General features: G+C 39.6%; 1 protein-coding gene across 5 annotated transcripts in view; it reads right to left on the reverse strand.

The window, feature by feature from the left end:
- The window catches only part of MAP4K3 (mitogen-activated protein kinase kinase kinase kinase 3), an 80,786-nt gene that overhangs the window by 55,918 nt on the left and 10,791 nt on the right, over nt 1-14,077 (reverse strand). For all 5 annotated transcript variants that reach the window (XM_085219112.1, XM_085219111.1, XM_085219113.1 and 2 more), the window contains exons 3-7: nt 12,308-12,398; nt 7,292-7,356; nt 5,137-5,192; nt 2,886-2,933; nt 679-721 (exon numbers count right to left, since the gene is read on the reverse strand). In XM_085219112.1, the coding sequence (XP_085075238.1) occupies nt 679-721; nt 2,886-2,933; nt 5,137-5,192; nt 7,292-7,356; nt 12,308-12,398 (303 nt within the window). The remainder of the gene's footprint in view (nt 1-678; nt 722-2,885; nt 2,934-5,136; nt 5,193-7,291; nt 7,357-12,307; nt 12,399-14,077) is intronic.

Raw genomic sequence — 14,077 nt, forward strand, 5'->3', positions numbered from 1 at the left:
CTATAAAAAATATAGATCATTAACAACTGTTCTGATGTAGCTCATTTTATTAAGAACATCACAGTTTTTCAGAGATTTCTTCACCGTATGAGTTTCCTAAGTATACTGGAAAATAATTTACCAAAACAAACAAACAAAAAAAAAACAAAAACAAACAAACAAAAAAAAACCAAAGAACAGAGACTTGGTGAATCTCAGATACTTTTGATTAATTCCACACGGCTGCCTACCAAACATGGAGGCCCCTCTCATTAGGGCAAGAAACACAGGGATAACGCAGAAGTTCTAACAACGACTAACATTCTTTTAATAAGATAAAACACATCATTTAATAAAATCCAAGGGGTTATTTCAGGCAGTTTTTAAAGGTATATTTCATGTTTAAGAATTCTGGATGGTATATTTCAATAAAAGTTTTTTAAAACCTTTGATTTGACTTCCACCCCATCTCTGCAACTCAGGAAGTTTTACCTCAGTGTTGCAAAACCAGACTCCAATTACTCCTAAGACAATAAATTGGTGCTACTGAGTTAGATCTTACCAGCAAGAGAAAAAGAATTCTGACATGTGCTAATCCCTTACATAACGAACCCTTACGTAATCAGACAAAAATCAGTAAGGTTTTGTTTTCAGACTACACACAACTTACAGTTATTAACAGATCGTTAATTAACTTACCTAATTTTACATGTCCATTATCCGTTAAAAGAATGTTTGCTCCCTTAAAAAAAAGTGTATTTGAATTAAAACAGGCAGATTTTTGTGATGCTATATAAAACCAATATTTTTGTGATATATGACAGCAAATTAGCGGTGAGAAGATAAACCAAAGACTGTACATTTGAGAAATATGTAGCATTAACAAGGAAATGTCTGTGAAATTAGTAACTTGCCATTCTATTATATAAAGGAATTCAGATATTCAGTATTTTTCATGAATGTTTAGTATTCTTTAGCCCACAGTATTACAAAGTTCCCTGTTGTACACAAAGCCCTCTCAAAGAGCACAGAATTATGATGATTTGCTTATGAAGATGAATTCTAACTTTCTTTTTTCTATTTACACTGACTGAAAGGAAATAGGAACTCTAAAGGTCACAACGGAAGTAATTTGATTTTCTTTTCATATGCCAAGCTGGTTTTGTCTCCTTTCAGGGCCACAATAATTATAGCCTTAAGGGCCACCCTTGAAACTCCAGTGTTTTAACAAAACTATTTCTGTCTCTATGCAGCAGAGATTCCTCTAGCTCTCCCTCTGAAGGGCACAATGCTGCGTGGCTACATGCACCGCTTCCAGAAGCAGCTCAATAACCAAAGCTAACCCCAAATGATAGCTGGTGCCATGAAAATGCCACAAGAAAGAACTGGGAGCAAACCCGCTCCAAAGGGGGCAATCAGCTCTAAGCAGTACCGAGCAAAGGCTGGAGCAAGCCAAACACACAGCCAGACAGTGCTACAGCCACCAGCCCTGCCCACAGACTGGACAGAAAGGCAGCATGCAGGGCTTCCCAAACTGCTGCTTTCATACAGGTAGGGGGTTGCATGGGGAAGAAGTCGGGCCTGCAGTCATGCTCCAGCTACAAGGCTTACTTTGGCAAATGCTGCACAGTGCAGTTAATGAGCCTCATAAATGGAGCTGGGTAAATAATGTGACGGCCCAGTTAACATGCTCTTGACCTTGTTCACCTTTCAAGACTAACAGAACAGATACACTAAATACATAACTTAGCTACTGAGGGAAGCAAATGTAACTTCATAGTCAGGAGAGTTGCAGATGAAGATAGTATTTTTCCATGCTCACGTTTATTTTTGTTCTTGTTTTAAAAACGCACGCTTCCATGTTTTCATTAGCACACTTCTGTTTAGAAATGAGTACCTATGCACTGCAGCCTAACAAGCATCATTTCTCATCCCATCAAGTATGACAAAAAATGTTCAAGTTTAGTGTCCAAATTAATCTCTCATTCAGAAATTATTTTCCTGGTGGCACAAAACCCAAGTATCCTCCTGCAGACAACAAGGATGACTTGGAGTTTACCTATACTAAAGCACCTTCAGTTGAAGCTACTATGAATTATTGCATCCCCAGTTTGAAAGAAACACAATGTAGGTAAACAAAAATGCACGTACAACAGTACATAGAACAGGAATACAGTAATTTGCTGACATATTTCCAGGAGGGTAGCTTGCCAAACTAAAGCTGGAATGTGAGCAGGGAACAGTTTGGAAATGCAAACAGTAAGTAATAAAACTCCAGGGACAAAAAGTCAACAGGAAGTATCAGAAGGAAACTATTAACAGAGAGTATAATAGTATGAGCAAGCCACCTTTGATACAGCTTTGTTGAGATGAAGGTTTAAGGAAGTCAGTGCTAAGAGCCTGATTTGTGGTGCTCTCTAATTTTAGATGTGAAGGAGGAGACAAGTTAGTCTGTAAGGAGCACAAGGAACAGCAGCCACTGCCCTGCAATCTGCTCACCAAGAAAAGAAGCAAGAAGCCAAGCAACAGCTCTGTTTACTTGCTGATTCAGTCAGAAGGGTACACCAAGCTTCTCAGAAAGATGTGGAAAAGACCAAGCCTTTCCTTCTGCACAGAAAGCATCCTTTTGGATATCTGAATACAACTGGACAGCAGTTGATGATGCCAAAATTCTGCTGCATGCTCAAAGTAAATGTGTGGCTCCAATTAAAAGAACAAATGATTCCCATGCACTTTAAAGAAAGATATTTTTCTTCTGGCAGGCAGAAAATATTATTCCAATAAACAGAAAAACCTTATGTGTTTAGAAAGCATCCCCAAAACTGCCGTGTAACAGTAAGAACCCTTAAGAGGTGATAATGTAGATTATCCTAAAAACACCAAAATTCCATTCAGTTTTTACTCACCTTTATGTCTCTGTGCATTTTTCCTTTACTGTGAAGGTAATAGAGCCCCTGCAAAAAATAGTTAAACAATAATTAAATCCAGTATTTTACTTTATATGCTTTTCCTACTCAATTAATAGACGTATTTAGTATGCAATTCATCATCTAAACAACTTTCTGATTGAAGAACATTCCTTTATTTCAGTGACTCTTGAACGCACTTGGAAATTCCATGTACATAGTAGTGTAACATCTAAATGCAGGGGTGGAATGGAAGAATATCAATCACCGTCAGCCAACTGAGAGAAAAGACTTTTCTGGTTAAGTTTTCCTCTGGATATGTTAACTATCACCTTTTTAGAGCAAGTTAATTACTTTTAAATTGCCTAACAGCATTCTATTCAGCAGTCTGATCACCAGATATTTAGCACAGAGATCACCTGTGCCATTACAGGCCTCAATTAACTCTAAAAGGACACCAGCAGGCAGCTCCTCAGGGTTAATGCTCTGCTTCAACTTTAAGTCATGCATTTGTGCAGGTGGTAATGGCAGTGAAACATTTTAGGACTCAGTGCCTCAACACGAGATCTGAAATAATACTGTACAGTCAAATCCTGATGTGAGGAATCACAGAGCACACCACTTCTAACACTCTGGGCTTATCTCTGAAATCCTCTTTCATGGACAAGCAGCAGATAAACATCCGCAGCACTCTGCAATCATCAGCCTCTGCAATGACTACATTTCACTGAAGATATCCATATTAAGACATTTTCTTTTTTTAACTTTCAATTACCTCAGCAAGACATCACATAGTTGATTTCAAAAACAATATTAGGATCCTTTTCAATTATGAGCATTTTCATGGATGGTCCTATTCCCATCAACAGGAAAAACTGGGAAATGCTAGCTAACATGACTTAGCACTTGAGATTTTCAAGTGAAATGGTCAACATTTTCTATGTATGGATTGACAACAATACCACTGAAAATGCAGTTTGGGGCTATTTTTTGTTAGTTCATGAAAATCCAAATGCAATATAAAAGTACTAATTAATGGTGGAATCCAACTCCTTGAAAGTCTCAGAGATGTTTTAGCACAGGTTCTGGGGCAAATGGCTGAAGATACCTAGATAGATCAACAGACCTTGTGCGCCCTCACTGCAGGGATGCACGCATACCCAAAATTGGACTCAATTTGCTTTTAGTAGAGAGTACAATTGAAACATCAATTCCACCACTGCAACAGCAGGCATTAGCTAGAAGCGTCACACATGCACTCTTCACATGTACATCTCCAGATGTCAACAGCACAAAAAAATCATGGAAGTTCCATATTACAGTACCTATAGTTTCAGAATCAGTATCACTGCTTCCAATCAGAACTGATAGTGACTGGTTGTTGTTGATTTTTTTTTGTTTGTTTGTTTTTGACATCAGACCACTTAATGGGTTTTTAAATACAGACCTCGAAATCTAACTTCAGGTATTCGAGATTCCAAAAAACAAAACAAAACAAAAAAACAAAAACCACTCCTGCATACTAGTTAAGTCGAGACTTTACTGTAAGAAAATGACATGTCCTGGAAATGAGAAGACAGCAATCTCTGGCACAGCATAGAGAAATGGTCAGTGGCATGCAATAGCTCTGTCCCTGAGCCAGCTCTATCTCGAGTGCGAGAGGCTCTCAACAAACAGCATTTGAGAGCTCAGCATTCAGTGGAAGCCAAGAGCTGCTCTCTCACATGGAACCAAGACATAACATGAAGGTTTTTGTGATGTTTTACTGGTGAGCTAACTATTCTGTTTAAGAAAGAAATATGAAAGTTAACACCATAAAGAGAGACTAAAGACCATAATTAGAACACCTTGAGTATACACATTTCTTTTCCCTCCTTGTTGGAACATATCTATCAGATACACAAAGCTGAGTCTTAAAATTTTCCTTCAAACTTGCAATAACTAACTTGCATCACAAATACAGACAAATAAATAAATTGCTTTTTATCTCTCTTTTAAAACAAAACAAAAAAAAAAATGGCAGAAAGTAGGTGACAGTTTTCCTCAAATGATCCTGGATCATTTAGGGTCACACAATTAAACAAACCAGTTCTAGGCTACAACAGAGGACTTCCTCAGCAGAGAAAAATGCTAAGCCCTCCATACGCTGTACTTTCATGACGACTCATATTTTTAGCTTTTAGTTTTAGCTTTTAATGTTTTTACATTACAGTTATATGTATATGACCACAAAAACCTTAGCGTACACTACCTGTAGTGTTTCTCTGCTAACGTAGGCAATCTGCTGTTCTGAAAGTGGTCCAGTCACTGAAATGGAAGAAAAAAAACCCACTCAATATCAGGTAAGACATTGCCCTTCCCAAACCTATATATCAATTAATTTCCACTCACAGGATTCAGTAGGATCACCCTGTGAACGTTTAAACTTTCCCACAGAAGGAACATCACAAGAACTACCAAAATGTTTTCAAATTCAAAAATTATCTAGTCCTGTTGGAATGGAAATTTCTTGCTTCGAGATTGCTTTAATCTCAAAGCAGTCAGAAGGAAGGAAAAAAAAACAAAGAAAACCCACAAGAAATATTCTATAACAACAGAAGCAGCAATTTAAGCACAGCTCTTTCCCCTGCACAAATCTCCTATGTCCCGGGCTCCGGTGGAGCCCCTCCAAGCTCCACCCCTTATAACCTTCTCTCTCCCCCTTACTCCCCTGCAGTCACACGACCTGCTGTCTGAAGCTCCTCTGTCCTTTCTCCGCATGCTCTGCCAAAAATGTGGCTCCTGGGCCTGCCACACCAAGCACCCTTCCACATTCTCTCCCTCTGAGCAGACTCAGCAGCTACCCAAGAGTCTTCCCCTTTGCTCCAGGGTCCCAACTCACCCAAGTTTCTTAAAATAACTACATTTGGAACAGAAATGCAAAACAAACACCGAACCACAAGCAAGGAACAGCTTGCAACTTGTCCTCAGTCACTCGACTTTGATCCTGAGATTAAAAGGTTTTATGACCAGACATGCAGTCTTCATTGTTTTCTGGACAAAACCTGAGAAGCTTGCAAACAGAAAAGTTGGATGTGGTTTCACAAATGAGTAGAGAGTTAAAAAATTAAGTAAGAATCGAGCACTAAACTACAGTTTCTTCAAAACCCATGTTTATTTGGAGAAACCGATACTGAATTAACTTGAATTATTATTTCACTTAAGATTTAATTGCTGAGGCCTATGGTTCAACTGGAGTTAAGAACTCAGTAATGTAATTAAGAACAGAAAAGAACCTTCCACTCTAGCCACTGCTGGCAGAGAAGCCAAAAAATCAGCTGCGACAGGAAACAGCTCCCGCACGACATCTGTTCAGGCATTTAAGCCACATGAGCTCATTTCCTACTCTACAGGTGTTCCACAAAACAAAGCCTATCAGGCACCATGCTCTCATCAACACTGGTGAAGATGTGAGGGATCAACAAGAACACGCTCAAATGACTGCAATGTGAACACAGTGTGAATCTGTGAATCACTGCCTTGTCTTAATTGCACCCAAGTTAAATGTAAAAAAAACACGTGCAAGCTGTTTATGTACATGAGAAGGATGTGAGGAACCTAACATGGAAAATCTTCACTATTTAAAATCTGGATGGATTTCCTGTCTGAAAAACATTATCTCCCAATCACAGAGCCATTAATGTTCGTAGCATAGTCATTTCCTAAGCAAGTCTTATTGCCAGGGCAAGAAAAAACTCTTCGAAGCGACTTTGTCTGTCAAAAATTAGCAACCAATTGACTAATCTTGACTGCATGTGATAGAACTACACACACTCCTTGTTTATTCAACCACCCAATGCACTTAAGTCTAAAGCAAACACGTAGGCCACCTTTACTTTTTACATGTCATGCACTGAAAAGGCCCTTTGGGCACTACTGAATCACTAACATTGTGACAGAAGGTCACTTCTCAGAAAAGACAAGAGCATTAGTGCTAATCTGTCTGTTTTTCTAGGTACCTGTAGGCTGTGGTATCGACTGCATTAAAGCAAAATTCAAAAGCTCAAAAATGAGATGACTATGAACATAGCACACCAGGATACAAGTTTTTGTTCTGTTTTTTTTTTTTTTTTTTTATCTATATATTACTGTCTAATTTTACAGTTTTAGGAAAGCAGTGATTGGTACATGAACTGATGAAGGAAGGAAACAACTTCTGTTACTCCACCCTGCTGCAGTTCATTGTGTTTCAAAAAAGAAAAAAAACAACCTATTGCATAGATACTTAAGTTAAGATTGACCTGCAGTGGATTATTATGGATACTAAATTTAAGATTCATCCTCTTTGATTCCAAAACACTGTAATCATCTCCATTTTCTTAAAACAACCTTTACTTAGCTTTTAAGGAATTACGGTCTTGACATACCATGATAAATATCCTGTAGAGAGCCACCTCCACAAAACTCCATGCAGATCCAGAGCTTGTCACGTCTAAAAAGTGAACAAAACCATTCATTGCCTGTCAGATTTGAACTGTATCTGTAAAACACGTCAGAAGACTCAAGCATTATAAAGCAGAACACTACGAGCTCTGTGTTATAAGAAGTATGAGCTAAAATGATTTAATCATTATGTGATAATTCACTGTCAAAATAACTAACAAAATAACCAAAAATTCAGCATTTATTGAAGCAATAGAAGTATGTGCAGAAAACACTGTTGAAGATGTACAATGAAAGTGAAATCTGCTTTTATCAAGGGTAGAGAAAATACAGTGGGTTCTTATTTCTTCCTTATTTTCCTTTCTCCTCCACATCTTTCAGAACAGAACAATTAAAAGAAAACAAAGTGAAGAAACAAACTCATAATACAGAAAGCCCGAGGGACATCTTTCAGCTCAATTTCTTTCACAAGTGGAGTAAAGCTACTGCTACAGCCAAAGCTGGGCAGAGTGGAGCCCCTGTTGTGACTAAGTGACTATTCAGGTGATGTCTTTTCACTGGAAAATACTTGTGGGTATATTGGGTGGCAGGGGGCACATGGCAACTCTTTCATTTCTCTGACAGAGAGAATGAATTCAGCTTGATTCATTGTACCGCAGTAAAACGTGCCTTCCAGGAACAGGCAACAGACTGAAGGAATCAAAGGAACAGTAGAGCACAAAAGGTATAGTTGTGGTTTTCATCTTCCATTTTCATTTAGTAATTTTCACTGGTGAGACAGATGTCACAAGTGCAGAGGCAGAGAGGCACTTTGTAGAGCAGAAAATCTGGGACACACCTGGTCATTCCTGGCCTTCAAAACACACGGGAGGGAAAAATCACACTCAGCCACCTCAGGGCAGATTGAGACACAGGACAACCAAAGGGAAGACTGGTGATGCTCTGCAGCTTGCTTATGGCCCCCGGTCTGAGGTTTGTTGTGTCCATAAGGCTTTGTGAGAATACCTTAGACACTCCTGTGAGCAACACCAGTACTCCTGGAAGCATTTTGTGTGGCCATGACCTTATTCCTTGCCCTTCTAAGTTGCTTGTATTTCTCACCACGTACTTCTCACCAGCAGGTAACAGCCAAAATAGGCTCCATTCCAAGTCTTTTATGAATCTCCTCCCACATGTCCATCCTCAACATGTTCCTCAAAACAATGCCCTAGATGCTTTTATAAATGATAGGAAGGGCATTGTTTAGGTATTAAAAAGGTTTCATGCAACAGAAGTCATAGTTACAGCACGCAGTTGTAAGGGTTAATTAAAGCACTGCTACTCTGAAATAATACAAAGACATTTCATTGAAATAACTGATCAATATCAGACAGAAATGATGTCAGTACTTGTGAAAGACATTAGAATTATCAGTATCAGCAGTGGAACAAGAGTGGAAAAGTCACCTTGAAGATCAGAAAGACACTTGCAAGTCCTGTGCTTGCTCCCTACAGCAATACAGGACTCAGCTGGGGACACATGAAAGTCACTCTTCCCCATGCTGCACCCTATTTTGATGCCAGCATGGGAATGGGGAAAAACTAGGAAAATCCCAGCAGCCCTGAAACAGCAGAGTGCCTGCACAGTAGGAAATGAAAGAGTTACATGCTGTAAATTCACATCTTCACACATTGGGCACAAATTCCCAGTGTGGAAAAGTCCTATAGAAAAGTTAAAAAATGTAAAAGCATGAAAAGAGAAGACTGTTTCTGACTCACTAACCTTTTCTTACTGTGCTTAAGTGCTCTGAGACATGGTGAACAGCCATGTAATCCACAGTTACAGCATACATATACAGTTGTCTGAGTCCTCAGAGCAAATGGCAAGCATAGCAAACAAAACACAGAGACAGGATCAACAGTACCATTTAGAGTCTGCAACCTAACACCTAGGCTAACAGCACGGCAGAAATTCAACTGCCTGGAAAATCCATATGTAAACAGAAGAAAAGCACAGGCACAACACAAAGTGAAATGCCAAGCATAGGATGATGGTATTTTTCTTAGTATTGGAAGATACAAAAGGTCAGATAATGAGAGGGTTCAAAGGCAGCCATTCAACTCCCCAGACAAAAGAGAAGCAGTTTACCATGTGTGAAAGGGACCAAGCAGAAGCACAGGAGCATCAAAATACAACTGTACGTACCAAAACTGAATTCCAGCTATGCCAAGATATGCCTCAATCTCCTCTGATTAGAGGAAAACTACTTTCCCCTCACCCCGTCAATACAGAAAAAGCATTTCCAGCTCAAGTATCACAAGAGGCTTCAATTAAATCTCAAAACTCACACTGAAGTGAAATTTAACAATTTTTTAAGTTTGTAAAGTGTTTGCTCATGGTCTGCTTTTACATGAAATCTCAAAAAGTCATCAAATAACATTCTACTATTTATCCTAAGCAATCAATTCCCACTGTGATTGGTTAGACAACACAGCTGATAAGGCAGCTGGATGCACGTGTCAGTGCCTCTACAAAGCTAGCAACCTCACCTCCAGAAACAGCCACAAGTAGAACAGGCACATTCTTATCACAAGTTTAAGCATTAGAAAAACAACTCAAGGTAAATCCAACAGCACTAGAAATCGTAAGCCCTCCCCTCTTCCATTCAATTACTTCTTTCTTGTAAAATTAGTCTTCCTTACAGTTTCATAACAATGACTTGCTTGTCATGGGAGCATGCAAGACTAATGTCCTCACATCAAGAAAAACGGCAACACTGCTTCCTTTCCAGTACTGCAGAAAGGTGCAGAAAGGCATCCCATGTGGAAGAGGACATCTTAAGAAAGTGCTCTCTTGCCAAAGAACGGTAGGCTTTGAGGCTGGGAAGAGGATTAAGGAGGAACAACCGGAGAGTGGGACAGTATCTGATCCCAACTCACAATTTTACCATGCAATTTTAATTCAAAAAGCTTAGTCACCATAACACCAAGCTTCCAAACGCTCTCCTAAAGAGCCAACTTTGCCACCTGACAAGCTGTTAGTCTGCTTGGCATCAGCTTACAAATCCACAAATTCTCAATACAGAAAATCTTTTATGTGACTCCAGGGTACATATCAGTATTTAAGACTTGATTATTCATGCACAGGAAAAAAGCCTGCCAGCACTGCACAGAATGCACGTGACCTTCAAGTTAAACTTATGCAGTTCAAACTGAAGCACAGACACTTGCAGTGGAAGCCTGCAGAACCAAGAGTCCCTACATGAACACAGTCTATCTGTACACATACTCGCACAAACCCCTCGCATTACACAGCTCACAGATCAGCTCAGCATTAAGGCTGCCAAGACAAGCACCCTCTGAGGTATGGGATGCCAGAACAGCACGCCTTGTTGATTTTATTTTAATCAGACTTTGCTCCCTTTGTGTGCCTCAGAATACAAGCAGTACATAACCACGTGCTCTTGGTAACAACTCCCTGCCTCAACCAGCAGGATGAGGAACAGCACAGATGATGTTCACCTATCAGTGATCTGTTGACCACAGATGGTCTGCTTTCCTCTTTCAGCGTATTTCATCTTACTCTGAAAATTCATTTTCCTCTTGGACACTTCCTCAGTGCACACTAACCTATGGCAGTGAAGCAGGTTTTCCACTACAGCCCTTTGAAATGGCTATAGCATAAATTTAATTAAAACCCAAGTCTTTTTGACTTGAATCACATCTGAGGGTGCCATACTTTACTCATCAAACAGCTAAGGACATACTGAAACAGAGTACAATGCACTGAAATCCCACCACTGGTAACACATGGTTTCAGTGAGTGTTCAGGATGGAGGGAGAACAAACTCCTTAGAGCATCTCTGGACTCTTTACTGGGCACACAACCACTCCTCCAGCATTTCTGCCAGGGCCTTGCCTCCTTCCCACTGCTGCCTCCCAGTGCTGGCAGGCTCAGCTTGGCCAGCTGCAGCAACACAGGCACTCAGTGCCAAGGTCACCGCCAGCACAAGGGAGCACTCCATGCTCTCCACTTCAACATTCCATCTTGGATCACTCAGAGTAAGACAGGGAACACCTCACAAGGACTGAGTGAGCCAGGGAGTGCACATTCAGCTCTTCCGCAGTACTGCAAATGTGCACCAAGCCTGCCAGCTGCAAGGAAAACAGTAATTGGATTTCACAAGCCCTAACAGATCTGGAATTAAGGTAAAAGAAATGTAGTATTTTAGATTTAAATAGAAAAGGTGCACACCAAATAAAGAAGCAGAATTTCTTCTTCAGAGATGGTAATTTCAAACATTTTCACGTGCTGATTTTTCATGTGGAAACACCTGTATCTTCTCTGAAACACTTGGCCAATACTGCTGAAAATCTTTGTCTGCAGCAGATGGCTATCACGGAAAACTTCAGCAGGAGCTGCTGAAGGCTACTAAGCACATGAATACCTCAACCTGGCATCCTTCTACTACAAAGGTGGTCTAGCATACCGTCAAGATTGCAGAGTGTCCTGCAGTAAATAGTGTTCTATCTATACTGTTCCAGATAAAAGATGTGTGAATACCTGAAAGCAAGAAGTCTCTCCATTACAAAGCATTATAGCGCCAGTACTCTTACACGAGGTGAAAACAAAAAGAAAAGGAGATGAAGAATTGTGGTTTGTTATTTCCCCATAACACTCAATTTCAAGTCGTCACAATTTTACGTGACAAGAGCAATTAAGTCACAGTATTGCCAAAAACTCTGTGTTATGCAACATTTATACTTTTTAAAGTTCTGCAAATTTAAGAGACATTTCTCTGAAACGGATTTAACTACCAGTCATTGAAAGACTTTGAGAGAAACATTCTTTCTAGAAAGAACTGCAGCGAGGTGAACAGATTTCACAGTAAAAGGGAAAAAAGTAAATAAGGAGATAGTACTTATTTGGTAAATTGTGTTTTGCCTATGTCACACTATGGACTTATACTTTTCAAGTCAATATCGAGGCATTTTTAAGCGAGCAAAAGAACCAAACCGTACCTGAGATAGCTGCCAAAATAAGCAACAATGTTTGGATGTTTACAGTCTTTCATCATAATGATTTCCTGCTGCACAACAGCAAAATCTTCTCCTGAAAAGAAGAATGAATAGTATCATTGGCCTGGCCCATATCTGCGTCTCAATTAGACATTCAGTACGTTTACAAAAAAAGCATTTTGAGGAATTAAAATTAATTATCTGCCAATTTTCTATGCATGTGAAACAACTGTAAATCAATGCTTGTTAGCAGTAAGTAAGAACATTCTTACAAATAACAAGTCTCATTGTGGCCAGACAGACTTCACATCTGTGGATACTTCTTCGGAAGTGTCACATCTTTCTCAGCTCTGTTTTCCCTGAGGCCCCACTGCGTCCATCTGCATATGCCCTGCCAACACTCCAGGTTCCTCAAACATAACAAAACTATGCTATTTTTGGCCATGTGTCCAACGTGCATCCTATCACCTTCCTGAACAAAAAAACCACTCAATAGTACACCGCAGCAACTTCTCAGTAGACTCGGCAAGCACACACATTTATGGACTGCACATAACTTACATACAGATAAAACACTGACAGACATCTTATGACTTGGTACTTAGGCTGCACCTGTCTTTCTATGAAAGACTCCTACCAGATGCATACATTGAGACAGATGTACACAAAATGGAGCACCAGAGATGTTTTTGTTTCAGTGGTGCTATGCAGGGATTTTGTAAGTAAGTTAGAGAAGGCGAGAGAAATCAACATGTAAGACAATGCCAATAACACATCTGACAGCTTTTTTTATTTTTGAGAAACACATCAAATGTTCCTTTGCATTTCAGTGGCACTCTCCTGAAATCTCTCAAGCTGTAGCAAACTACAGCTATTCTGGTATGCTATTTCTGACAGATTTCTTCTGAAGTCTGCTTAGCTACTAAACATACACAGTACAAAAACCAACTCATTCTTATTGGCCTGAAGCTCTAAATTTGTTCATGAAGCTAAATGGTTAAGAAACACTTGAAGCAAATTCAAGAAATATGAAAGGCAAAGTGTGTAAAAACTCTTCTCTACTGCTATAGGACACTTCAGCAAAACGCTAAAATTAGACTTTTTTTAATTGGAGCTAAAGCTACTGTCTAAAAAGCTCGATATAGATAATACACCTCTACTTACTGGTTGTCACAACCCAAAATCACTTATCAGATACAGTTGTTGCTAAGTTTCAAATGTAACACAATAAACTCCAGCAGAACTGGCCAACCTATTATCTAAGTAAATATGGTTCACGTTTTTCCCAACCATTAACATACCAGGCATCTAACAGTTTGGTACCTCAAATCTGATATCCACATGTAGATTTACTGAAAGCAAATTTGAAACTGCAAGCTGCAAGGTAGCTTCATTACCAATGGCTTATTATTGATGGTGTGCTGTATCCTGACTCTCCCATTAGCCAAATACTCCAAGCAAATGCTGAAGAGCAAAGAAGAAATTATTTTAACATGAAAGCAGTTATCTCCGTGAAGGGATACAGCTCCTGTGTAACCTACGCCAGGAAACACCTGCTTTAGCAGGGGGTTGGGACAAGATGATCCCCAGAGGTCCCTTCCAACCTCTACAATTCTGTGATTCCTACAGTTTTTGAAGGGTGCCTTTCATTTGCATCCAAAATATTAAAGCAGTGTGAGCACCAACCATAATTAGCTCTTAATTTTCACACTGTCCCCAGGTCCACAAAACTTGGCATGTAAGCCAGTACTGCACTTCTGGAACGTGGACACT

This window comes from Meleagris gallopavo, chromosome 2 (genome assembly GCF_905368555.1).
Source record: "Meleagris gallopavo chromosome 2, MGAL_WU_HG_1.1, whole genome shotgun sequence".
Classification (NCBI taxonomy): Eukaryota; Metazoa; Chordata; class Aves; order Galliformes; family Phasianidae; genus Meleagris; species Meleagris gallopavo.